At 53.0% G+C, this 27906-nt stretch overlaps 1 protein-coding gene across 2 annotated transcripts in view; it reads left to right on the top strand.

Annotated features, from left to right (window-relative positions):
* fbp (fructose-1,6-bisphosphatase) overlaps positions 1-27906 on the top strand; it is a 44119-nt gene that overhangs the window by 987 nt on the left and 15226 nt on the right. For both annotated transcript variants that reach the window (XM_089545673.1, XM_089545672.1), the window contains exon 2: positions 15761-16051. In XM_089545673.1, coding sequence (XP_089401799.1) covers positions 15761-16051 — 291 coding nt within the window. The remainder of the gene's footprint in view (positions 1-15760; positions 16052-27906) is intronic.

Below are 27906 nucleotides of genomic sequence, written 5' to 3'. Positions count from 1 at the left end.
CGCGCCTTTCAAATCGGGTACTCGCACCGGTTCGGCCAGGACCACCTTATGCGAAATGCACTGCCATCTAGCGGTCGCCGCGCGCAATCCGCCATGTTGGAGGATAGCCGCCGGATTCACAGCACGTACTGGTACACGCTCGTCGCGCGCGCTCGAGTTTCACCGCCCTCAATATGCTCACATATTGCTCATTGCCTTGCTGTACGCAGAAGGGTCACAAAAAGCCCAGGGAAAAAAAGGCAAGAGCGCTTGATTTGAGCGCATTTCTATTTTTGGACTGCGATCCCCGACATCCGCGGCACAAATCTCGACATCCGCGGCACAAATATTGCAGAACCGTCCCTACATGTCGAGACATCGCGCAACACATTTCGTTATCGCCATGTAGCAAATGAAATTAGAAATAATATTTGTAAGCACGAAGAAAATATCACACAAAAGCTGTTTTTCTGCTGCGATTGCCAGTGAAGTGCTGCGATTATCTGCCTCGCAAGAGAGTAATCGTGATCAGCGGTTCAGTGGTACCGGTCGCGCTTTGTGAGAACCGTCGCTCCTAGCGCTATCCGCTGCAGCGGTTACACGCGTTAGTTTTTAGTGCGAATATTTGTTTCGACGGAAACACTAGCAAGGATCAAGTGCCCGTGGCACAGAACGTTTGCGCTCTGCAAGTCAGTCAATCGTTTTTGTTAGACCAGGGAAAGGTGCCTATTTTGTGGAGCGACGGCTTGTATGCGTGTAACGATTTCACTGAACCGGCCTGTTTCCACGAAACCGTGTTTTGTGTAAAAAAATAGAAAGGACCGTAAGGGCAGCCGCTCAAGCGGTACCATAGTTCCAACTAGTAGCGGGAATGCATAACGCGTGTAGAATCCTCCAAAAATATCAGTGCACAACTGCTTCCTCGTCGTGGTAAAACCATAGACACTGCTGAATTCACGGGCTACGTGTTTTGAACGGCGATAGTCCAAGAATGGTAAGCACTTGTGTAGTGGGGTCGTGCGGCGACCCAGGGGTCTATGGGTCCGGTAATAATAATAAAATGTTTTCTCTCTCGGTCTAGGGCAGTAGGGCAAACTAGGGGATCTAGAGCACTAGGGCAAACAAACAAATGCTGTATGAACTTTTCAAGGAAAATGAAAAGCGTCGCATGTTGAGAGGCCACTTTTTTCGACACTACCAACATGAGCGTGAAGTTTACTATGTTTGCTTTCGGCGCCGACACAACACACAGAAAACGCAACCACAACAGCAATTCAAGCAGCACGCCCGTCCGCAAAAAGTATCGAACCAAATAAAAACTGACTCAAACTAGACCGAAATGCCCACATTTTTAGCCGTAAACGAAAATTACACTTGCTTCGAACATTTCTTGGTGTTCAGCGTCGGCAAACTGACGTAGGACTCCGTGAAAAACTTGTAGCTCCGTACTCGGTGGCGTTCGGTAAGTGGTTTGGACGCGTAGTAAGTGTCTGCGAAGTCACTTAGAAACTTGGGCAGCAGAAACCCGTCGACTGACCATTCAGTCATGTTTACAGGCTCAAGTGACAGGAAATAAGATTTTCGAGCCAACACAGCAGTAAGGAAGCTAACGCAGGGCACGCCTAGATCTAGACAGCAGAGGCGGAACGAGCTTCTGTCATCCTCCAACATGGCGGATTTCCACTGGTTCTTCTTTTCTCCGATAGATGGAAGCAATTTTGCATATGGGGTTCTAGATATTCTCTGCACGCTATCGTGTGCCTACTTTTATTGCGCATTCCGTAATCGGCAAAGTTGTCATAAATCGCCTTCACGCTAAGGTCGTCTCGTTCGGTTAAATCGGCATATCTGTTCTTGAGCAAGATCATGGCGGCTACAGCGCGCGTACCCGCCACAGTGGCTCAGTAGTCAGGGTGCTCTGCTATTGAGCTGGAGTACTAGTTTTGGAACCCGACTGTGGCGGCTGCGTTTCGGTGGAAGCGAAACGCAAAAGGTGCCCATGTGCGAGCAAATCTGGTGCAGTAGGTGTGATTAAATTGAAGGCAACATGAAGCTTTCAAAGATGTGCATGGGGCGTGCTGCGACATCTCCTGGACCCCGATAGTTCAAAAGCAAAATCGGGCACTAGACTGGCGAAGGCCAGGCACCCGTTCGAGGGGACGGACGCGGAGCTCGTGGCAAAATTGGTGGACACCTACATCGGCGACACGACAACCCTCTTCCTCCCGAAATACGAGGGCCCTCCGAACGAGACTCTCGATGCGCCCATCACGGAGGCGGAGGTTAAGGCCAAAATTTTGAGTTTAAAGACGCGATCTGCCCCCGGCCCTGACGGGGTTTTGAAACAAAATACAGAGGAATCTGTACGACACCTCTATAACGACGCCCAAATTGGAAAATCTCAGACCCATTTTCCTAACTTCGTGCATATGGAAGCTTGTGGAACGCGTGATTCAGCCCAGACTGGCGCACTTCATGGAGCCGAACGACCTATGGCCGCACGAGATGGTCGGGTTCCGGCCGGGCTTGTGCACGCAGGTGGTGGTGGTGGTGAAAACATTTATTAAGAAGGGACAGGAGGTATGTTTGAGTCAGCTCGTAAGGACATGATGCTCCGTTTGCAACACGACGTTATAAATTTGAGATCCAAAGACGCGACGGTAATTATAGGTTTAGACCTAACCAAAGCCTTCAACAATATGTTAAGCATGCGGCCATCCTTGCGGGGCTTCAGGAGATAGGAGTCGGCGAGAGGAAGTATAATTACATCAAGGATTTCCTGTCAAACAGCACGTTAAACTGAAATTTTAGGACCTAGAAACCCCCACTGTACAATTGGGAAATAAGGGTACGCCGCAGAAATGGCACTCTCCCCCTTCCTTTTTAACGTGGCGAAGAGGGCCCTTCCCGCCGCCTTCAGGGACATAGAAGGCCTAAAATTTAGCATGATACGCGGATGACATTAACATATCTGGATAAAAAGTGGCACTGACGGTAGCATAGAAGAGTGCCTTCAGGCGGCGGACACTGTAGTGTCCCATGCGGCCGAAAGGGGCCTTGCGTGTTGCCCGCAAAAATCCGAACTCTTCATATACAATCCGAAAGCGCTCCAGTGCAAGCGCGACTGGGATTTTGAAATTAAGGTTGAGGGCAAAACTGTGCCGAAAGTTAATCAAATTAGGATCCTCAGACTCTTTATCCAAGAGGACAGGTATAACGAAGGAACTATTAAGAAGCTCAGCAACTACGCTGTGCAAGTAACAGGAATCTTCAGGAGGGTCGCGCTCAAGGGCAGAGGCCTCAAAGAACGTAGCCTCCTGAAATTGATGCAGGCGTATATCAATGTCACCACTTCGCGCACATAAGTCACTTAAAGGGACACTGAGGAGAGCACTATTAATATTTTTTTTATAGTAAAATCCGATAGTTCGGCATGTCATGGCTTTGTTGCCACTTGGCCGGCAGCGAAAGATACATTTATTTCTAAGAAATTTGGATTCGAAGTTGAAAAAGTTTTTCCCGCCGCTCTGATTCAAACTTGGGATTCGTCTATGACGACAAGGGGACGTGAAACATGACGTGCACATGACGTAACGCAGACTCCGTGATTTCTGGCGGCCAGCAGTGCGGCCTAGCAGCAGCCGAAAAGAAAGCTACCGCCGGCCGCACGTTGAAGGCATCTATCGGCTATTGCGGCCGTCGCTACAGTCGCTTCGATTACGTTTGCACTGGCGTTTTGCCAGCGTTACGATGGATCTCGTTCTCGAAGTCGTCAACGAAGTTCTCGCAAATAGACACCTTTAGCATACCGTGTACCTTGTTACCGCTAGCGGAATACCGGGAGCCCGCCTACCGCCGGTAAACAGGCGCTGATTTGTCCCGATGCTTCAGGAGCGCGCATAGCAGCCGGGCACGTGGCGCCATCTGGCGACGTCAAGGAGATTTGCGCATGCATTTGCTGCGCCTCAGTGATGTATGGTTTCTCGGTTCCTGGTGTTGCTCGAACCATTCGTTCTAGCAACACTGTTTTGGCCTATGATCTCATCACGCTTGTACTTGCGAATTTGGCCTGTGGCGGCGATACCTGTATTTTGGTTCTTGCTCTTTTCTACGTTACAAGAGCTTTGTTGTCAGTATGAGTGGCGTTTTTGTAATCAGGAGCTGGTATTCTGTCGATACAAGCCAACTTCAATTTCTCCTCAGTGTCCCTTTAAGTGACAAGAGGTTTGGTTGTTTGGTGCCCCAGCTTTCGCCGGTCGCAAGCTCGAGAATGGGTCGGAGCCAAAGGTTCACAAACAAAACAATCTTTATGCAGCAATGAGACGATACAGAGGATTTCACAATCACTCGTACGAGCATATACAAGGTGATTAATAAAACAATGCAACTCGTACAAAGTTACAATCGAGACAGATGTAATACAAAAGAATTACCTAAGGTGCACTAACACACGAGAGAGGCAAACAAACAAAACACAATTTGTTCACTGGGCCCTGCGACAGTCTGGCGACCAGAGTTCACGACGATGCCGTCCCGCAGATTGGCGCGCGCTGCCTCTTTGGACCGTGGCTGGGCGAGTGGTGTTGTCCACTCGAGCGGGCGCACTTCTCTGGAGCTTACACGGCGGCTCGGGCTGCCCGACAGCGGTCAATGCCCTTCATATATAGGGCAGCTCCGCGTCTGTTTGTTCTTCGCGCCAAGGCAGGCGCGCACATACAAGGTCTGTTCGATTCAGAACTGGTTCTCTGCACTAATTCTGAAAAAGTTCCGTTGGTGCCGGCGCGGTGCAATTCCAGTTTCTTGGTGCAGGTGCAGCGCGTCAGCAGCGTCACAAATCCCTGGTGCGGAGATTTTCAATCGAGCGCGTGCACGCACATGCCTTGTCGTCTGCTATCCGGTTCTGGTCCGTCGTGGTGTGTTGTGTTGCCGGGTGCGTCGCGTCTGTTTTTCGTGCCTCGTGGAGTCATGGACTACGACATCGCCGAATCCACTTTTATGGAATTTTCTTAGTCGTCAGGCAGCGAAGATGAGGAAGCCGACGTGGTGCTTTCTTTCGCAGCAACACAGTTCGGACAGACCGCAACAGAATCCCCAACTACTACGAAAGCGTAGTAGCTAGGTATTTCAGATTCGAATTCAAGAGGCTGTTCAGGCTGTCGCGAGAAACGGGAAAAACTTCCTTTAGTTGGCCATTGATGTTAACAAACAAAACGTCGTCTGCTTACGCCGTCAAACACGTGCACCACTATCCTGCACCTCCGTCTCTGACGGTGCCGCGGTTCTTTGCACCGCAGCGGCACCACGACTGCACCAAAATCAATCGCGGATGGTGGTGCAGGGCGCTGTGAATCGAGCGCTTTGGCACGGCCGCTCGATGCAAAGCGCACAGCGAGGTGCGGCCAGCCACGTCGCGCCGCCGACAATGGGCGAGCGTGTCCTCGCGGAGTTTACAGTCGCGGCCGCTATTTTCGGTGAGGGCGCCACTGTTCGGGGACAACTTTCCCCCGGCTTCCCGGCCTCCTCAGCGCTGAAGCTCGCCTTGCTTCGTCGTGTCGTAGCACGTGCGCCTCATGCTGCTTGTTTTTGCAGTGCTTTCTCTTGACTTTTTCGTGTGCGCGTGAATGACCACATTTGCCTCGATCGTCTCTGCAATGCTGGATTTGAAACTTTTCTGTGCGCGTGAGTGAGAGCGTTTGACTCGTGTCTGCCGCATACGCTTTGGGGTGTTTGTGCACGTGTGTGAAGCAGTCAGTGCCGTGTATGGGGCGCGATGCCGCGCAACTGCTGTGTGCCACTCTGCGCCACAAACGCAAGAAAGGACCCCACCGTGAAGTATCACGAGTTCCCCTGCGAGCCACAACGTCGAGAAGCGTGGCTAAAAAATATATCTCGCCAAGGACTTTCAGGAAAAAGAAGCAAGTGGGAGCCAAGTGACAGGTCTCTGGTATGTTCGCTCCATTTTAGAGAGAATGACTACAAAAAGAACACTAAGGTGAGGCTTCTGCTTCCAACTGCAGTCCCGACCGTGTTTGAAAAATATCCTCAATACATGCAAAAGGAGAATTTCGACCCGAGAAAACGCCAGCGCAGGAACTATACTGATAGCACAGTGGTTGGAGTAGGCCATGAAAGTGGCAACTCAGGAGAAAGCGCCAACGTGAGTGAAAGTCTTGTGCACTCTCCCAGCGACGAGATAGAAGCGCTCCATCCAGTGGCTGCCATAGAACCGTGCGGTTCTCCGGTTGATCAGGCCTGCCAAACTTCTTTGGACTTTGTCCATGTGTTGCAAGAGGCGAAGAAAGCGGAGAACCGGCTGAAAAGAAAGGCTGCGCGTCAAGGCAACCAGCTACAGAAATTACAAACTGACCTCGACGACACAAAAGAGCGCCTCCAAGTCTACATAGACAGCAAAGAAATTCAGGCATTTCTACAGGTGTTGAAAGAGGCGGAAAAAGGAGACAAAGCTGCAGTGTTTATCCGCAACCAAGTTGCCAGTTTCAGTAAAAAAAAGCCTTCCTACAATGAAGAAATACTGCGGGAATGTATTTTATGGAAAGCGTGCTCTAACAAAGGGTACGAACACGTTCGAAGCAGAGGGCTTTTGAAGCTCCCATGTCGAGCAACGCTCCAAAATTACGTAGGACATTCAACCGGGGAAGTTGGAGTGACTTCATTGATAAGAGAGAGGCTGCGTGTGGAGCACGAAGGGCTAGGTGTGGAGCAGGAAGCATACTGTTCGCTCATCGTCGATGAGATGTCTATTGCTCAAAAAGTTGTGTACGACCGACAGGTGGACAAAATATTTGGTCTTGTTGACATGGGCCCCGAGGATGAAGCAAGTACAGCCCCTCGAGTGGCAAACCGCTTGTTGTGCTTTGTTTTACGAGGACTATCGACAGCCTATATCATACCGGTTGGCTATTTCTTCACGCGGTGCCTCAAGAACGACAAGCTCGCCACAATGACAATGGAAGTCATGAAGGCAGTCGAAGATGTGGGTTTTCGCGTACTAAGAATCGTCACCGACAACCACCAAACAAACGTGGCTCTTTTCAAAGGCCTCTCAGAAGATGGCTCGCTTGCGCATGCCGTGCCTCACCCTCTGCGGACAGGCCACCCACTGTTCTTGTCCTTTGACCCTAATCACCTTATAAAGAATCTTCGCACTAACCTTCTTGAGCGAGAAATGACAGATGGCGATTCACTCATCCAAGGTGGTTTCTACTTAAAGAAGCTCCTTGAAATTCAGTCACAGCTGCTGGTTAAGCCAGTCAGGTTCCTTACCCGTGCACACGTTGAACCCAACAACTTGGAAAAAATGAAAGTGTGCAGGGCCACTCAAATATTTTCTGAGCCAACAATAGTAACCCTCCAGTTTCTTCAGGAGAACCCAAACTGTCATCCTGATGCAGGCCAATTCAAGGACAGCTCGGCCACAATCAGTTTCATGAGGATGATTGCGAAATGGTATGCCCTTCATGATATCGGTGCAGTGAAGGTACGGAGGGGAAAGCATGAGGAACCGTTCTTCGTCACAGATGATGAACGACTCTCCTGGCTGGAACTAGATTTCATTTGTTACCTTGAAGATCTCCAAATGAATGGCGGCCGATCGAAGCGAATGACCAAAGAGACCTACGAAGCGACGCTTCTCACAACAAGGTCAACGGTGGCATTGATTGAATATCTCCTTGACCACTTAAAGTAGGTTACTTTTCTTCGGCTCTACTTTTCGTTATTTACATCAATGTGTTATAGAATTAATTTTATTAATTGCAGCTTTCGCTACGTCTTGACACGCGGCCTAAACAGCGACCCTGTAGAATCGCTGTTTAGCTGCCTTCGACAGTTTAATGGCGGCAACGACAGAGTGGATGCCAGGACTGCAGTTTTTACAGCGGAGAAACTGCTAAAGGTACTGTTAAAAATTTTAAAAATATCTAAAATATATTTGACTCTTGTCACTTTTTTTTCAGGTTGGTATCCTTCAAGCCGCAAAAAGTGGCAATGCACCCACTTCTTTTGAAATGAAGGCACCTCTGAGGCTGGAAATTCCGGATGCCGAAACATCTGCCCTGCCAGCTGCCGTTGAATTTGCTACCAGGGAATTGTCCAGTGAGCTCGGATTCTTAACGCTAAGCTCCGAGACAGACCTTGAGATAGCACCAGTTGCTTTTCTGGCTGGCTACGTTGCGAGAGCATGCAAGGAAAAGGTATGAGCAGTTTTCTCTATGCGGACACAAACCGTGTAATTTGCCTAGTTTTAGTGGTCTTAGTAGAAAACCTGTGCATTATGCTTCGTGTAGCATAACTGTTTATATGCACTCTTATGATATTTTGAGCCGGAGCATTTTTTGTCACTGTCAAGTTGTTGCTTTATGGGATTTTGGCACTGGTTTTCAGGTGACATGCGAGTCATGCAAGACCCTGCTGCAGGCACCAGAGCCGACCGGACCAGCTTACGGGCTAATCAAAAACATGGACAGTGGAGGCTTGATGTACCCTAAAATGGAAGCGGTCAAGATTTGCCAACTCACGTGCATCTTTGTTAACCGAGTAATGAAGCTTCCAGAGGTCAGGCGAAGCAGTAAGCTGTGCAAGTTCTTGATGTCAGTACTGCTTCCACACTTTACACGGTGCCCGCAACTCATCTGTGAAAGCAACGACCTTGCTCACACTGAGGAGCTTTGCAAGATATTTTTAAGCAAGTTGTTGCGACCTCTGATAACTAACTGGGCTGGGAATGTTAATTCTACAGTGGAGCGACTTTTGAGGCTTTGTCACAAACCTCTCTCAAGGAAGGTTCTCCGTCTATGAATGATTCCTTCCTTTTTTTTATGTGACCGTGCAATAAAAGTGTCAAGCTGCTGGTTGAAGTACTTTCTGGTTTTCTCGGCTGCAGTTGAGCTTAGAAATACCCCATAACTTCAGCTATTATGAATTTTTTTTTGCTCTAAATTGCAGTAACTTACATAGATGGGCTCTGTGTAGGGCTGTGTGTGTCCATCTCGTTCACCGTCCTTATCCGCTACAACTGGAAATCTACATGGGTTCGCGAGAAGTGAATAAAAGCATATTAAAAGCTTCAGGCGCATTAAGGCAGCATCCTAAGGCAGAGCCGCTCGCCCGGTTGTCCATCGTCCAAGCAGCTTTCATGGATTAAGATCAGGCATCCAGTAGAAGGGAGATTCCCACCTGCTGCGGTGATTTGTGACATAATCGGCGCTTTCAATGACTGCTTAAAACTGTAGTCTCTAATGAGCAGCTAGAAAGCGCACTGTTTACGCCCTAAAACAGTGAGCAACGGGCGTACGAGGTAGCTGTCACGGCGGTTCCCTGCGAGCTGTTGTCCCCGAGCAGTGGCGCCGCGGCGGGCGCGCCGGGAACTAGGCCCGAGACGCCGTTTCTGTGCGACGTGGCGGGCCGCACCTCGCTTTGCGCTTTGCATCGAGCGGCCGTGGCTTTGGTGCAGCGCACCGTGAACCGGTTCTGGCGGTGCAGAGAACCACGGCTGAATCGAATGCAGCTACAGTATCGGCTGTGTAAGCTCCTTCTCACGCCGGGCGCGCGTCCCCATTGGTCAGGCGCTGAGTCTGGCTTCGAATTGCTTCGAGATCTTTCTGATGCGGCGCCGTCGCCGACGCTCGAGTGAAGAGGGGGAGGGCATCTCTTAGCACACGCAAGGATGCGCCCTCTCCGTCAGAATCGAGCAGAAACGACTCCGGTCGACATTCCAGGAGGTTCGACGTCATGGGCTGACGCAATTCCTTGGCGCCGTGTCGACTAGCGATGGTGGAAAGGGGTGCAGCACACACAAGGCTAGGCGCTCTCCGTGGTTTCCTTCTCCCCTTTTTCTAACGACGCGCACCGGCCAGCGTCCGCGCGGTGCCGTTTTCTTTTCGTCTTTTCAAAAATGCGCCGAATTTTGTGACAATCATTAGCAGAATATGCTACGCCACGCCATTCCTCGATATTAGGGCGAACGAGAAAGATAACATCGGCGCACTTATAGGCGTTGCGTGAAGAGGGCGCTGGGCATACTGATCTCCACCTCTACAGGCGGCCTGTTGGAAATGAGGGTGCATAATAGTTGGACTGAACTGGCCCCGGCGGTGCGAATCGCCCAGCTCGAAAGACTCAGTACAACGAGCACGGGCTCGACCAGCTTTGAGTGGGTCCGCCGAAAAATCGATAGGGGCATATGCGACAAGGTCGCCCTACCGCTACAATGTCGCGAGAATATCATAGTCGCCCCCTTCCCCCCGCCGCTACATGCACCATGGCACCACCAAAAGGAAAGGCGGGAAAAGAGGCCCGAGGCGCTGGCTAAAAGGGCCGGGAAATTTAGGGCAGGAGAGGTAGCCTACGTAGACATGTAGGTGGGGTGTGACGGTTGCCTAGGTAGTCGACAGCCGAGGTGCACCAATCGCTGCCGCCTCCATTAGTAGTAGACACGTAGATACGGCTGAGGAGGTCGCAATAGCGCTCGCTTGCGCCGGAACCGAGGCTAGTTTGATCTAGCAAAACTGCAATCGGGAACATCGGAAAGGGCAGGGTCTCGCCGGAAACGGCTCGCATCCTGTCCGCAGCCAATATCGATCGCAAGGTCACCTTAATTTGGGTCGCAGCACACACATCCGTCCTCAGTAACGAGGCGGCCCACGCGTTAGCCCGATATCTCTACTTCCGGGTAACCGCAACGTGGTAACGTGCTTCCGGGTAACCGTAGAGCCGCCCGGCTGGCAGGGGATGGACGAAAGTTTGCAAACATCCACGGAAATTGCCGAGAACTATAGGTTACGAGGACGTCTGATGCCACCTCTGGATCCAAGCTGAAACAATAAAGAGGCCGTCGCCTGGCGACGATTATAGGCCGAAAATTTAACAAACCCCGTCTGGTTGTTTTGCACCCAGCGATGGCAAGAAAAATAGGGTGGCGTCATCAAGCGGCCACAGGATGCACACAGCAAGCTGAGCGGCGCAATTTCATATTGTGATGTAAATTTCATTCGTCTTCATCATCATCAGCCTGATCACACCCACTGCAGGGCAAAGGCCTCTCCCATGTCTCTCCAATTAACCCTGTCCTTTGCCAGTTGCGGCCACTGTATCCCTGCAAACTTCTTGATCTCATCCGCTCACCTAACTTTCTGCTGTCCCCTGCTACGTTTGCCTTCTCTTGGAATCCACTCCGTTACCCTTAAGGACCAGCGGTTACCTTGCCTTCGCATTACATGCCCTGCCCAAGCCCATTTCTTCCTCTTGATTTCAACCAGGATGTCATTAACCCGCGTTTGTTCCCTCACCCACTCCGCCCTCTTCCAATCCCTTAACGTTACACATATCATTTTTCTTTCCATAGCTCGCTGCGTTGTCCTTACCTTAAGCTGAACCCTCTTTGTTAGCCTCCACGTTTCTACCCCATAGGTGAGTATCGGTAAGATACAGCTGTTGTATACTTTTCTCTTGAGGGATATTGGTAAACTGCCATTCATGATCTGAGAGAACCTGCCATATGCGCTCCACCCCATTCTTATTCTTCTAGTTATTTCCCTCTCATGACCCGGATCAGTGGTCACTACCTGCCCTAAGTAGACATATTCTCTTACTACTTCCAGCACCTCGCTACCAATTGCGAACTGCTGTTCCCTTGCTAGGCTGTTGAACATTACTTTGGTTTTCTGCATGTTAATTGTTAGCCCCCCCGTTCTGCTCTGCCTGTCTAACTCATTGATCATGATCTGCAGTTCATGTCCTGAGTGGCTTAGCAAGGCAATGTCATCAGCGAATCGCAAATTACTCAGGTATTCTCCATTAACCCTTATCCCCAACTCTTCCCATTTCAGGCCCCGGAATACTTCTTGTAAGCAGGCGGTGAATAGCATTGGCGAGATCGTGTCTCCCTGCCTGACACCTTTCCGTATTGAAATTTTGTTGCTGACTTTATGGAGAACCAGCAAGCTATCTCAGGAGACTAGAGATCTGATTAAGAAACGCCAAAGCATGAGAACGTCTAACTCCACAGACAGGATAGAACTAGCAGAGCTATCGATGTTAATAAATAAGTGCAGCCGACATACGAAAGTTTAACATGGAGAAAATCGAGCATGCTCTAAGGAACGGAGGTAGCCTAAAATCAGTGAAAAGAAAACTGGGCATAGGTATGCGCCAAAAGACAAAGAGGGCAATGTCATTAGCAATATGGATCATCATCATCATAAGATAGTTAAAGTAGCCGAAGAGTTCTACACAAATCTATACAGTAGCGAATGTAATCATCATTCGTCTTATGGTTTGGTTTATGGGGGTTTAATGTCCCAAATCGACTCAGGCTATGAGAGGCGCCGCCGTGAAGGGCTCCGGAAATTTCGACCACCTGGGGTTCCTTAACCTGCACTGACACCGCACTGTACACGGACCTCTAGAATTTCGCCTCCGTCGAAATTCCACTTATATATCCCCACTCGCTAACCCCAATGTAGTGCCAGCATTCACGACTACATTCGTACCAAAAGTCTGAGCAACCGATCGTTGTACAGCGTTCCGGGTTGTATCATACCATTTCTCATTGCATATAGCTTACATTTCTAGTCAACTTGGAGGCTAGATTTCATTTCCTAAAAACCAATTTTCGTATTAAAATTGTGACGCGCCGGCGTGGGGGTTCAGTGGTTATGGCGCTCGGACGCACTCGGAGTGGCGCTCGGAGTGTTTCACTCGGACATTTGAGGATTCAGCATTTGTGGAATCAACATTTCGAGGCGCGTCTCCGTTTCATTTCTCAGTGCGCAACCTGCGTCGAGGTCGAACGCTCACCATGACGCACTAACGTCTTTTTCGCCTTTGCAGCACGTAAGCATGCGTCAAGTGCCCTCTGAATTTTTTCGCTCCCACCTTCCTCCCTTCCCTCAAGGAGCGGTGGAGGTGTCCATCGAGAAGTTAGACAGTTTCTGCGCCAGTTACTTAGCCGAAAACCACAGTAAAAGAAAAGTTCTCAAAAATGGCACCAAAGCGTGCCCGCCCCCCAGTATAAAAATTTGAGGAACGCCGTCGTTCACGCCAACGCTACTCCTGTTGGCACTTGCTCTGGGTTTCAGTGACCCACGGGCATTCACGGAATGTCAGTGGGATAAGCTATTCTCTTAGATAATAGTCTTCGATGGTTTTGGCTCTCTCGGTTGCCCTTCCTCCTATACACAACATCATTGAAGAAACAGCAACCAGACATGTAACACGCAGTCTCAGTACTTGCATGACACAAGGCCGAGCCTTGGAACGCTGGGACCGCCAGCTCTTCGCTCCCGGTCGATTATGACGGCCAGCCGGCACCACTCTGGCTTCGTCCGAACCTCGGCAGCTGCAGACGTCTACGGCTCCACGCAGAGCACACAGGACGACACGGCTTCAGCTAAAACGACACTCGGCCGCTGATAGGGAACAAGATGAGGAGGACATTTGCGTCGATGCATCCCTGAAAGACGACGGCATATCAACGGCACGGCGAAGCTGGGACAACCTCATTTGGAGTGGCTGACGTACTATACGTGTCCCCCAGTAGATGCATAAAGGAAGGGGGCTACTCACCATATAAGATGCTCTCTTACAAGTAGAAAACGTTCTAGGCGGTGGCGCTGCTACAAACTGACACGGCGCGCAAAATCCGCGTATACTCTCCGACATGATAGGCCATGCACGAGCACCACCAACTGTTCTCGACGAACCCTATCGGGTAGTAGAAACTCTCTCAACGCGCAACGTGCGCATCCGCCTCGCGTGAAAAATAATAATGAAAGAAAAAGGTTTAAAATAGACGAACGAAGAAAAATATTGCAGAATTTTTAAACACGTTGAAGAATTTTGTAGAGTTAACAAGGGAACCTTCCAGTTGCAATAAAATAGTCGTGAAGGTATCCACAAACGCTACTTAACGCGAGTCCCTTGACCCTCGAACCGAACAAAAAAATTTGGAGTGACATAGAAGGCCCTAACCTCGAGAGAGGGACTTCCGAATAAGTCTTTTTCTGGAATGCAAACAGCAGACAAAAGAGGAGGCAATGTTCTATTTATTCATCTTCTCCGCACGTGTCACAAAGGTTTGCCGTCGCGAACTCGCATCAACAAAGATACAAAATTTGGCGGGGGATTCTGCACCGCAAAAGCGTCATTAAGTGACGCCTCACACAGCCCTGATATACACGACCGGACATTCCAAGGGTAGGTTAATTGCTGAAAATTCATGGTTTCGAGCAAGGGAATACGGAAACTAGCGGATATATGTTGGATAGTCATACGCGGGTTCGATCCCGGCCGCGGCGGCTGGAATTTCTTTGTAGGAGAAATTCTAGAGGCCCGTGTACTGTGCGATGTCAGTGCACGTTAAAGAACCCCAGGTGGTCCAAATTTCCGGAGCCCTCCACTACGGCGTCTCTTATAGCCTTAGTCGCTTTGGGACGTTAAACCCCATAAAACCAAACCAGTCATACTACTACAGCTTGGGCCACACTACCAAGCAGTTAGGTTCCGTTTGACCTTGTGAGGCATTGAAGGCCCATCCACATCAAAATTGGAAGTTTTACCCCGAGGAGTAAAGTTCTCGCTCTAAAAATTAGCTGTGGTTTAACCACTGTTGAACCTGGTTAGAGAGCGAAATCTCTTGTGTATCGGGCAACTAGACGGTTGGCGCCTGTAACAGAGAGGGGCACGTTTGACAGGTGGAGATAGGCAAATCCCCCTAAACACCACCTAGCAGGTGGTGTCTACCGGCTGATTCCTTTCCGCATAACCAGTTTTGATGCGTGCGATGGTTAAATTTAAAATGTTTTATGGCGGTTTAACGTCCCAAAGCAACTCAAGCTATGATAGACGCCGTAGTGAAGGGCCCCGGAAATTTCGAGCACCTGGGGTTCTTTAACATGCACTGACATCGCACAGTACACGGGCCTCTAGAATTTCGCCTCCATCGAAATTCGACCGCCGCGGTCGGGATCGAACCTGCGTCTTTCGGGTCAGCAGCCGAGCACCATAACCGCTGAGCCACAGAGGCGACTCAAAAGTAAAATTCTTTTCGGAATCATCCGACTATGGAATCCATGTTGTCTCCAATTAAGCATTTACAGTACTGAGAAGGTCATTTGTGAACTCTAGCGCCAAAAACTGCTAAAATCTTCAGCATGGCGACAGTGACACCATCATATACCGGGACAGCAGACTACATTGAGGAAACAATTCGCAGGAGCTCCGACTTTTACCTCGGTACAGTCCGAGCTGGGGGTGGTGAATAAAGGTTCCCTTCATTGCATCTGGAAACATAAATCCAGTCCCTGAGCAATCCGTTCCAGGTTTTGCTTAGCCTCCTGAGGAGACAACACTATTGATTTTGTGTTGTGGGAGGCCAGATAATTCTCATTGTGCTCCCCGAACCTACACAGAGCCTTTGGGATATACGTATTTAAGTTTTGATTCTATTCCTTCTTTGCTTTTACGATTGTTCTTTTGAAATATGCAGAGAAGAATTTATAATTTATCCAACTAGCTGAGCTCTGGTTATAGAAAAGGCTCTTCCAGGTAACTTTCCTTCATCTTGCACCTTCTTGCAGTGGAGCGGAAGAGGCGACAGCTTCCCCATGTGCGGTGTCACGAGCTAAGCACACACTTTTGGAAGCGACCCCGCCTCGCGCCCGTAGCCTTTACGTCATTAGTTGCAAGGAGATGTGGGATGAAACACGTGTCCGCGGCGTGATTTTCGTTGTCCGTTTGCAGGAGCCTGAGCGCGCGCGTGCAGGTACAAGTCGGCGTCGCTCGAGCGCTGCCCGGGCCGCGTGGTGACCCTGGGCGGCTGCCTGGTGGCCGGCGCCCGCCCCACGGTGCACAACCACGAGGCCGATGCGCAGCGCAACGCGCTCGAGCTGGTCAAGTCCAAGCTGCGCCGCAAGGCGCGCCTCGACGTCTCCAAAAGCCTGGCGCAGATCTACCGCGAGGAGGCGGCCGCCGCCCACCCGCAACACGTTCCCAGCTACGAGAGGCTGCGCAACACGCTCTACAGGGCCCGCCGCAGGGCCATCAACTCCCAGGAGTGCGTACCATTCCACTCCCAGTTTGAAATGACTGATTTATTAATGCGTTAGCATTAAAGAGGTTACAGTACGCGACGGCCGTCTGTCAGTAGTCAGTGGCAGGTGGCAACCTGCTCACCAGGTTACGAACGCGCTTAGTATATTACCTATACGAACTTAGTGTACTACTACCTCGGATATAGCGAACCTTAGAATGCCAACTCCGATATAACGAACATAAGTGTACCACCACCTTGGATATAACGAATGTTTGCCTGCTAATGCATTCAAACGATCCGCCGAGGATTGCCTAAGTGTTTTTTTTTTGTTATTGAGAAAGTTTCATTGCATAAAAAGGGTTGGGTCCCACTGTTCTGGGTTAAAATTCTCGTCAGAAGGGAAAGCCAGGTCAACTGTCCCTCTGCTAAGAGCAGGAGACATCCTGTCTTCTCATTCCTAACGGCTGCAACCACTGCTGTTATAGAGCCGGGAGCACAGTCGTAATAACCACATAATGCGAAACTGAAATAAGGGGTAGGGTAGCTGTGCGTAATATTGGCAGAGTTAAGGTATACATCAAGGGAGTTTTGGGCTCAGTAGTACAATAACGGAAATAAGCAGATATTGCAGATACTCTAGCGATGATGGAGCCGAAGGAAAAGGATTTAGGTTGTCAGTTAAAGAAACGCCTTACAAAGATTGAATAGAAAGAAAACGACGCGCGATGAACATGGGATCGTAAATCACGCGAAAGGGAGCAGATCTTATGTTCGGAAGGGGGTCAACTCTTCTCTAAAGGTTATTAGCAAACACCGTAGGCAATTAACGGTGAAACTAAGTCCTAAGAGCTCTTAAATCTTTGACACCACATTTCTTGCGAATTCATATCGTGTTATAACTCCATGTCATTGGCATTCGAGGTCATTATAAGCATCGTGTGTATGTATATTGTATCCACCCTTTCAAGGTGTCTTAACATAAGTAACGCCGCCGCGGTGGCTAAGCGGTTATGGTGCTCGGCTGCTAACCCGAAAGACGCGGGTTCGATCCCGGCCGCGGCGGCTAGAATTTCTTTGGAGGAGAAATTCTAGAGGCCCGTGTACTGTGCGTTGTCAGTGCACGTTAAAGAACCCCAGGTGGTCGAAATTTCCGGAGCCCTCCACTACGGCGTCTCTCATAGCCTTAGTTGCTTTGGGACGTTAAACCCCATAAACCAAACCAACCAAACATAAGTAACTATCATGCTGTCCATAACAGTTCAGATCTCGGTCCATTCAGCAGGTGGCACGCTAACTTGAAATAGACAATGTGGGAAGTAAGAATAAAAATTGGCTGCGGTTGGACCAATGGTCATCCTGAGTAGAATTGCGGAAGCAACGGCGCGGCAATCGCAGCGGCGGCGGCACCTCCGAGTCACCCGCGTAGCGGAGGAGTCGGCGGTGGCCTTAGCGCCGCAGCTGTGCGCCGTGTGACCTCACTCCTCCTGGAGAATGCACTGCTCGCGCAGCGGCGACGGCACCTCTGAGTCACCCGCGTAGCGGAGAAGTCGGGGGTGGCCCCAGCGCCGCAGCTGTTGCCATGAGACGTCACTCCTCCTGGAGAATGCACTGCTGGCGCAGCGGCGACGGCACCTCTGAGTCACCCGCGTAGCGGAGGAGTCGGCGATGGCCCCAGCGCCGCAGCTGTTGCCATGTGACATCACTCCTCCTGGAGAATGCACTGCTGGCACAGTGACGACGGCACCTCAGAGTCACCCGCGTAGCGGAGGAGTCGGCGATGGCCCCAGCGCCGCAGCTGTTCGCCGTGCGACGTCACTCCTCCTGGAGAATGCACTGCTTGCGCAGCGGCGACGGCACCTCAGAGTCACCCGCGTAGCGGAGGAGTCGGCGAGGGCCCCAGCGCCGCAGCTGTTCGCCGTGCGACGTCACTCCTCCTGGAGAATGCACTGCTTGCGCAGCGGCGACGGCACCTCAGAGTCACCCGCGTAGCGGAGGAGTCGGCGAGGGCCCCAGCGCCGCAGCTGTTCGCCGTGCGACGTCACTCCTCCTGGAGAATGCACTGCTTGCGCAGCGGCGACGGCACCTCAGAGTCACCCGTGTAGCAGAGGAGTCGGCGATGGCCCCAGCGCCGCAGCTGTTCGCCGTGCGACGTCACTCCTCCTGGAGAATGCACTGCTTGCGCAGCGGCGACGGCACCTCAGAGTCACCCGCGTAGCGGAGGAGTCGGCGAGGGCCCCAGCGCCGCAGCTGTTCGCCGTGCGACGTCACTCCTCCTGGAGAATGCACTGCTTGCGCAGCGGCGACGGCACCTCAGAGTCACCCGCGTAGCGGAGGAGTCGGCGATGGCCCCAGCGCCGCAGCTGTTCGCCGTGCGACGTCACTCCTCCTGGAGAATGCACTGCTTGCGCAGCGGCGACGGCACCTCAGAGTCACCCGCGTAGCGGAGGAGTCGGCGAGGGCCCCAGCGCCGCAGCTGTTCGCCGTGCGACGTCACTCCTCCTGGAGAATGCACTGCTTGCGCAGCGGCGACGGCACCTCAGAGTCACCCGCGTAGCGGAGGAGTCGGCGATGGCCCCAGCGCCGCAGCTGTTCGCCGTGCGACGTCACTCCTCCTGGAGAATGCACTGCTTGCGCAGCGACGACGGCACCTCAGAGTCACCCGCGTAGCGGAGGAGTCGGCGAGGGCCCCAGCGCCGCAGCTGTTCGCCGTGCGACGTCACTCCTCCTGGAGAATGCACTGCTTGCGCAGCGGCGACGGCACCTCTGAGTAACCCGCGTAGCGGAGGAGTCGGCGATGGCCCCAGCGCCGCAGCTGTTCGCCGTGCGACGTCACTCCTCCTGGAGAATGCACTGCTGGCGCAGCGACGACGGCACCTCAGAGTCACCCGCGTAGCGGAGGAGTCGGCGATGGCCCCAGCGCCGCAGCTGTTCGCCGTGCGACGTCACTCCTCCTGGAGAATGCACTGCTTGCGCAGCGGCGACGGCACCTCTGAGTCACCCGCGTAGCGGAGGAGTCGGCGAGGGCCCCAGCGCCGCAGCTGTTCGCCGTGCGACGTCACTCCTCCTGGAGAATGCACTGCTGGCGCAGCGACGACGGCACCTCAGAGTCACCCGCGTAGCGGAGGAGTCGGCGATGGCCCCAGCGCCGCAGCTGTTCGCCGTGCGACGTCACTCCTCCTGGAGAATGCACTGCTTGCGCAGCGGCGACGGCACCTCTGAGTCACCCGCGTAGCGGAGGAGTCGGCGATGGCCCCAGCGCCGCAGCTGTTCGCCGTGCGACGTCACTCCTCCTGGAGAATGCACTGCTTGCGCAGCGGCGACGGCACCTCTGAGTCACCCGCGTAGCGGAGGAGTCGGCGAGGGCCCCAGCGCCGCAGCTGTTCGCCGTGCGACGTCACTCCTCCTGGAGAATGCACTGCTGGCGCAGCGACGACGGCACCTCAGAGTCACCCGCGTAGCGGAGGAGTCGGCGATGGCCCCAGCGCCGCAGCTGTTCGCCGTGCGACGTCACTCCTCCTGGAGAATGCACTGCTTGCGCAGCGGCGACGGCACCTCAGAGTCACCCGCGTAGCGGAGGAGTCGGCGATGGCCCCAGCGCCGCAGCTGTTCGCCGTGCGACGTCACTCCTCCTGGAGAATGCACTGCTTGCGCAGCGGCGACGGCACCTCTGAGTCACCCGCGTAGCGGAGGAGTCGGCGAGGGCCCCAGCGCCGCAGCTGTTCGCCGTGCGACGTCACTCCTCCTGGAGAATGCACTGCTGGCGCAGCGACGACGGCACCTCAGAGTCACCCGCGTAGCGGAGGAGTCGGCGATGGCCCCAGCGCCGCAGCTGTTCGCCGTGCGACGTCACTCCTCCTGGAGAATGCACTGCTTGCGCAGCGGCGACGGCACCTCTGAGTCACCCGCGTAGCGGAGGAGTCGGCGATGGCCCCAGCGCCGCAGCTGTTCGCCGTGCGACGTCACTCCTCCTGGAGAATGCACTGCTGGCGCAGCGGCGACGGCACCTCTGAGTCACCCGCGTAGCGGAGGAGTCGGCGAGGGCCCCAGCGCCGCAGCTGTTCGCCGTGCGACGTCACTCCTCCTGGAGAATGCACTGCTTGCGCAGCGGCGACGGCACCTCAGAGTCACCCGCGTAGCGGAGGAGTCGGCGAGGGCCCCAGCGCCGCAGCTGTTCGCCGTGCGACGTCACTCCTCCTGGAGAATGCACTGCTTGCGCAGCGGCGACGGCACCTCAGAGTCACCCGCGTAGCGGAGGAGTCGGCGAGGGCCCCAGCGCCGCAGCTGTTCGCCGTGTGACGTCACTCCTCCTGGAGAATGCACTGCTTGCGCAGCGGCGACGGCACCTCTGAGTCACCCGCGTAGCGGAGGAGTCGGCGATGGCCCCAGCGCCGCAGCTGTTCGCCGTGCGACGTCACTCCTCCTGGAGAATGCACTGCTGGCGCAGCGACGACGGCACCTCAGAGTCACCCGCGTAGCGGAGGAGTCGGCGATGGCCCCAGCGCCGCAGCTGTTCGCCGTGCGACGTCACTCCTCCTGGAGAATGCACTGCTGGCGCAGCGGCGACGGCACCTCTGAGTCACCCGCGTAGCGGAGGAGTCGGCGATGGCCCCAGCGCCGCAGCTGTTCGCCGTGCGACGTCACTCCTCCTGGAGAATGCACTGCTGGCGCAGCGGCGACGGCACCTCTGAGTCACCCGCGTAGCGGAGGAGTCGGCGATGGCCCCAGCGCCGCAGCTGTTCGCCGTGCGACGTCACTCCTCCTGGAGAATGCACTGCTGGCGCAGCGGCGACGGCACCTCTGAGTCACCCGCGTAGCGGAGGAGTCGGCGATGGCCCCAGCGCCGCAGCTGTTCGCCGTGCGACGTCACTCCTCCTGGAGAATGCACTGCTGGCGCAGCGGCGACGGCACCTCTGAGTCACCCGCGTAGCGGAGGAGTCGGCGATGGCCCCAGCGCCGCAGCTGTTCGCCGTGCGACGTCACTCCTCCTGGAGAATGCACTGCTGGCGCAGCGGCGACGGCACCTCAGAGTCACCCGCGTAGCGGAGGAGTCGGCGATGGCCCCAGCGCCGCAGCTGTTCGCCGTGCGACGTCACTCCTCCTGGAGAATGCACTGCTTGCGCAGCGACGACGGCACCTCAGAGTCACCCGCGTAGCGGAGGAGTCGGCGATGGCCCCAGCGCCGCAGCTGTTCGCCGTGCGACGTCACTCCTCCTGGAGAATGCACTGCTGGCGCAGCGGCGACGGCACCTCTGAGTCACCCGCGTAGCGGAGGAGTCGGCGGTGGCCCCAGCGTTGCAGCTTTGCGCCGCGTGACGCCACTCCTCCTGGAGAATGCACTGCTCAGTAATATCACCGCTGCTATTCAACATAGCGATGATAGGACTCACGAAAGTACTGGACGAAATAGAGAACATCAGCTACGCAATGTATGCAGATGACATAACAATATGGACAACCACAGGCTCCCTAGCAGCTAAACAAGAGCGGCTACAAAGAGCGATCGACCATACTGAACAATACGCCAGGGCCAGAGGATTATCGTGCTCAGCAGAAAAATCAGAATACGTAAGAATCAGAAAAGGTACACGAAAATACGACTCCCAAATCACCTTGAAACCCGGAAACGAGACAATACCTGAGAAAACGGAAGTCAGGGTACTTGAAATGTGGCTGCAAAACACAGGACGATGTAGCAAAACCATTGCCTCTATTAAGAACACAACAGAGCAAGTCGCCAGAATCGTGCGAAGGAAGGAGGAAAGAGACTTTATTGGGTAATGAAATCGTGCGAAGAATCAGCAGTAGAAAGAAGGGGATGAGAGAACAGGACACCCTAAGACTCATAGACAGCGTCGTCACGAGCAGGGTTACGTACAGCCTCCCCTACCACGAACTAAACAAGCAAGAGACTCTACAAATCGACGCCATACTACGCAAAGCGCACAAAACGGCGCTCAGACTTCCAATGTCCACATTAACCGAAAAACTAATGGCCCTGGGAGTATCAAACACCTTCGACGAACTACGAGAAGCGCAACGTAGTGCGCAATTAGACAGACTCACTAAAACCTGAACGGGAAGACACCTACTGGAGAAATTACGGCTACCTCTAGGTACACAAAGAGACAAGGAACAGATAAATAATGAAGACAAAAACAACATCCGGGTAAGACCAATACCCCGACACATGGATCCGAATTTACATCATGAAAGACGACAAGCCAGAGTCCGAGCACTCACCAGGGAACTCAGCGACAATCCCAACGTAGTCTACACGGACGCAGCAAAGTACCGATACCAACGCAAAACGATCGCCGTTGTAACAGACGAAGGAGGGCAAGAAATAACCAGCGCAACGATAAACAACCCAAACATAGAAGCAGCTGAAGAAGCCGCCATTGCTCTGGCAATATCGCACGGCAACGCAACAGGACACAACCTCACTATAGTGACGGATTCCAAACAAGCATGTAGAAACTACACAAGAGGCAGGATCGACAGCATCGCCAATCATATTCTACACACGACGAGAAGACACAAAAACACTAAACATAGTATAGTGTGGGTTCCGGGACATGAGGTGATGAGGGGCAACGTGGCAGCAGACGAGTTAGCTCGAGGATACGTCAACCGAGCAGACTCAGCACTTTGCACCACAGGCACCTTTGACCCAGTTACCCCCACGTACTCAGATATACTCGATCATTACAGGGGTCAGCGGAAACGCTACGCAGCCCCACACAAAAGGCTCACCAAAGAGGAGGCGGTAGACTGGCGCAGACTACAAACTGGTACCTACCCACACCTGCACAAACTACACAAGATTTTCCCTACACAATATGCAGACGAATGTCCGTGGTGTCAGGGTAAACCTACACGGAATGTCAGGGTGATTATAACAGATTCCAAATCGGCTATCCGCAACTACAACGCAGGCAGGGTATCTGTCGAAGCAGTCAAAATTCTGACTGCCGGCCCGACACCGGCAGAACTAATTAACCTTGTTTGGACTCCGGCCCACGAGGGCCTCCGGGGAAACGAGACAGCGCACGCATTGGCCCGAGGACTCACACACCGGGACCCCAATGCGGTCTCATCGAGCAGAGAGCCCCTTCAGAGGGACGAGGAGCTGAACACGTACCAAGATATTCTTAGCCATTACAGATTAGGAAGACAGACACTACCTGGAGGATGCAAGGGCCTCAGCAAAAAGGAAGAGGTCATATGGAGAAAGTTACAGGCGGGAGTTTTTCCGAACCCACTCGCACTAAGCAGATGGCATCCGGCGATCCAAGACCCGAGGTGTAAACAGTGTAATGAAATAGCAGACATGATCCACATGGTGTGGACATGCCTTAGGCACAACGAACCAGACAGGAATATAGAGTCCTGGGAGGCTTTAATGGCCAGCCAGAAAGAAGAAGAACAAAAAGTCATCCGTCTGGCCCTGGACACCGCTGAATCCCAAGGGATCCCAGCCTGCTGAAAGGGGAGGAAGATGACGGCGGTCAAGGCAATATCGCCCCTTTTTCGCCCTCTGATTCCTTGACGGGTGCAAATAAAGTTATTTCATCAGAACATATCACATGGACCTGCCCTAAGGCAGACTTAGAGCCAAGAATAAATCCGAGTGTGATGCAGTGGGAGCACTTGCGGCCAGCGAGGACGAGGAAGCGCAACGATTCCTTGTGCGCCGAGCCACGATGGCAGCAGTCAAGTGCGGCATCCTGGACCAAGGATCGACCACGGCGCCCAGTGACCCGTAAGGGTCAAGAACACCAATTTATTGACAATAAAGTTTTTTCCATCCATCCATCCAATGCACTGCTGACGCAGCAGCGACGGCACCTCTGAGTCACCCGCGCAGCGGAGGAGTCGGGGGCGGCTCCGCGCTGCTCTGACGTCACTCGGTCCTCGCGCATGCGCAGCTGGGGCTCTCCGGGGCTGCTCGAAATCGCTCACACCTAGCGCAGTGTTGCTTCCGCAACAAAAATCAAGCTCGATTGACTGGTCAAAGCTGGATCTTTTAGCTTTGCCCCTGTTAATTGCGAAATACACTAAAACTCGCAGTTTAAGTGTATGAAAGTATCTAGATATCATTCTTACCCATTCCATGTCTGTCGTCGTAATGATAGAAATTTCGTGAACTACCAAGATCGAACCCGCTACCAAGTTCGAACCAGGCCGCGGCGGCCGCGTTTCGATGCAGGCGAAACGCAAAAGGGCCAGTTTGCTGTACGACGTCAGTGCACGTGAAAGGTCTCCAGATGGTCGAAGCTAATCCGGAACCCTCCACTACGGCACCTCTTTCTTCCTTTCTTCTTTCTATCCCTCCTTCCTCCCTTCCCTTACGGCGTGGTTCGGGTGCCCACCGAAATATGTGAGGCAGTTACTGCGCCATTTCCTTTCCTCAAAAACCAGTTTTCACCCGCGATGACCATCACTTAGGTCGCAGCACAGCCAAGGTCAGCCTGTCGGCTATCACGGGCGTTCGCTGAATGCACAGCGATGGTTTAGGAAGCAGTGACGGCATGTGCAGTGTGCCATGAGCACATGCCACAAGCGGGTGTCGCGAGAAAAGAAAAGAATATATGTTCCGCGCAATAGCTGTGTGCTGTCCTTCGTAGCTTCGTAGGACGCGTTTTTGCAACGCGCGTCTCTTCTTTCAATCTTCCCTCTCACTTCTCTTTGAACTCTCCTCTGTCTGCACGTGGCAGCGATTGTGGCTTAGCTCGAGCCAGTGTGTCAGCCCGTGCAATTTCCTTTCCATTCTTACTTCAGTTATAACAACAATAGCATTGCTTCATGACTCACGCTGGACCTTCGGCAGCCGATATTCAGCGTGCTGGTTCGCGTGAAAGTGTCGACAACGGCAGAACCCAGCAGCACGTGAAGCAGAACGCGAAGCTGGTAGGCCTCGCGGTCAAACCGAGCATCGGCATCAGAACTTAACTGCCTGTAGAGTCACTGGAGCTGCCTTCGCTTAAGATTACCGTAAACGCTTCCGACACAGCCACTACCGTTCTCAACGTGCGCGAACAGAGGAGCATCGGGCTCGTCAGATGGAACAGCAAGGGGAACGCTGTCGATGGAAGCGAGCAGCTGGAGCCAAGGATTCATCGCCCCAGCCCGCAGAACCAAGGTGTGCTAGTTCGGTCAGTGTGACGTGCGAAATGCGGGAAAATCCATTTGGTTATGCGTGTTCGGTACGCGATCGCCTCTGGTTTAAACGCGACCAGAAACAGCTACAGCCAATGCACTGCATAACATCTTGAGAAGTGTGTTTCCGAATGCTGAACTGAGGGGTCAGGGGGTATCAGTTACAACCGGCGCCGTCGCTTCAGCGGACGCGGTTGTTGCGACGCGCGTCTCTTCTTTCAGTCTTTCCTCTAGCATCTTTTCAACTGTCTATCTGCACGTGGCAGTGATTGTGGCTCAGCTCGAGTCAGTGCGCAGGCCCATGCACTTTCGTTTTCATCCTTCCTTCAGTCGCGACAACATTTTGCGAATGCCAGCCTGAAAACGGTTATGATTTGTGCTGCGTGTGCTGCGTTTGCTGCGGTTGCTGCTTGTGCTATTTGTGCTGTGCATGCTGTGCGTGACGAGGTGCCGCATCTGTAAGTTTCCAATGACTATGTCTATATATATCCGTCAATACGTGTACCTGCCGGCGCTAAACGTAAGGGAATGGTTATTGCACCGCGCCTGTTATTCACGCTGCAGCGTCGACTGCATGCATGTAGCCCGGTAGCCAAAGTGGCAGTCGATGTCGACAGCATGGCGACTTCGCTTCGGAGAAACTTTGAGTTAAACCGTGCGATCGACGTCTACATCAAGCGACGACGCGCACACAGGTGGCTGTGATTATAAAAGAAGGCATAGAGGATATCGCTGCTCGCTATGCAGCCTTTTATCCATCAGCAGAGTTGTGCGTAGTGTGACCATGAGGCGTGACTCAACGTGCTGAGCGACAGCATACACTACAGGGTTACTGAGGTGCACGAAGTAGTATTCGAGGCAATCGCTAACTACAGCGACCCGCCCGGACCCCACGCAAGCCGCCATGGCCTCAAGTATGGACCTGCATACGGCTGTATGGTTTGGTGTTTTGGGTTTTAACGTCTCAAAGCGACTCGGGTTATGAGGGACGCCGTAGTGAAGGGCTCCGGAAATTTTGACCACCTGGGGTTCTTTAACGTGCACTGACATCGCACAGTACACGGGCCTCTAGAATTTCGCCTCCATCGAAATTCGGCCGCCGCGGCCGGGATCGAACCCGCGTCTTTCGGGTCGGCAGCCGAGCGCCGTAACCACTGAGCCACCGCGACGGGTTCGGCTGTATGGGACGACGTAACATGTGTTCGTTCCCGACGAAGGCCGGACCCCAACCAGAGTTCTCTTTGATGAGCACGTAGAGGAGCTGTCGTTTCTCCAAATAGCACTTGAATGAGCCACGTGGGCTGTGCGATGTCAATGCACGTTAAAGATCCCCAGATGGTCGAAATTATTCCGGAGCCCTCCACCTGAATGAGCCACGTGTACTGTGCGATGTCAGTGCACTTTAAAGATCCCCAGATGGTCGAAATTATTCCAGAGCACTCCACTGTGGCACCGCTTTCTTCCTTTCTTCTGTCACTCCTTTCTTCTTCCCTTCCCTTACGGCGCGGTTCAGGGGTCCAACGAGAGAGAGAGGAAAACTTTTATTTAAAATGAGGAAGGTTGCTCGAGCAACTTGGGTGGCACACCTAGTCCAAGGCGCCACTGGCTTTCGCTGACTGACGGACTTGCTGAACCAACTTAAGTTGCTGATCCAGGGTCTCGCTGGTCAGGGCCACCTCCCACTGCTCATATGTCGGGTTGGATACAGTTAAGTGTTTTGGTTTCGTTGTGCATTCCCACGATATGTGGTAGAGCGTAGGGCAAGCTCCACACCAAGGGCATGTATTCTGATATTGAGTGGGGCTAATCTTGTGTAGGATGAACAAGTTAGGGAAAGTGTTGGTCTGAATTTTCCTCCAGTCTATGGCTGCGGAGGAGTCTAGTTTTATGTGAGGGGGTGGGTATTTTCTGCGCTCCAGCCGAATATATTCTAATCTGTCACCATAGGTGCTAGGCATGGGCGTGGGGTAGGGATGAGGATCCGCCCGGTGGGTTAAATCTCGGGCTAGATCGTTGGCTACCTCATTTCCAGCTAGTCCTTCGTGACCAGGTGTCCATGTTAGTCTGTGTGTTTGGCTGAGATTGCCAAGTAGCTGTGTTGCTCTTGAGGGAAGCCTGCCATTAAGAAAGTCTCGGCAGGCTTTTTGGGAGTCTGTTACAACGTGGGAGGACTCTCCTCTTTGGTCTTTATGTTTGATGGCGATAGCTATTGCCAGAGCCTCTGCAGAGGAGGGGTTTTCAGCATAGATAGAAGCTTGGAGAGCCGGTTTTAGTTGGTGGTCAATCGCAGCGACTGAGAACTTTCCCGGCGTGGGGTAGGCCCCAATGTCTACGTAAACGGCTTTACGGTCGTTTTCTAGGTGTTTCTGAAGTGCCTTTGCTCGCGCTTGTCGTCTGCCTTGCTGATGAGCATGATGCATATGACGTGGGATTGGACTAACGGCGATCTTTTCTCGGGTTTGTAGTGGAAGAGAGGTTTTACTGCCTCTTGTCTCCAGCCCCGGCCATGTCCCTAATTTAGTCAGGATCGTCCTTCCCGCATTGGTTGTTAGAAGGCGTTCTTTTTGGCTTTCCAATAGGGCTTCTTGGAGCTCGGTAAAAGTGTTGTTCAGACCAAGCTCTAGGAGTCGTTCTGTAGAAGTGGCTATTGGAAGATTGAGGGCAGTTTTGTAAGCCCCTCTTATGATTGTATCGATAGCTCTGGTTTCCACAGTGCC

Source organism: Amblyomma mixtum, chromosome 5, assembly GCF_055824585.1.
Source record: "Amblyomma mixtum isolate Tamu chromosome 5, ASM5582458v1, whole genome shotgun sequence".
Taxonomy (NCBI): domain Eukaryota; kingdom Metazoa; phylum Arthropoda; class Arachnida; order Ixodida; family Ixodidae; genus Amblyomma; species Amblyomma mixtum.
This window is presented reverse-complemented; position numbering and strand designations above follow the sequence as displayed.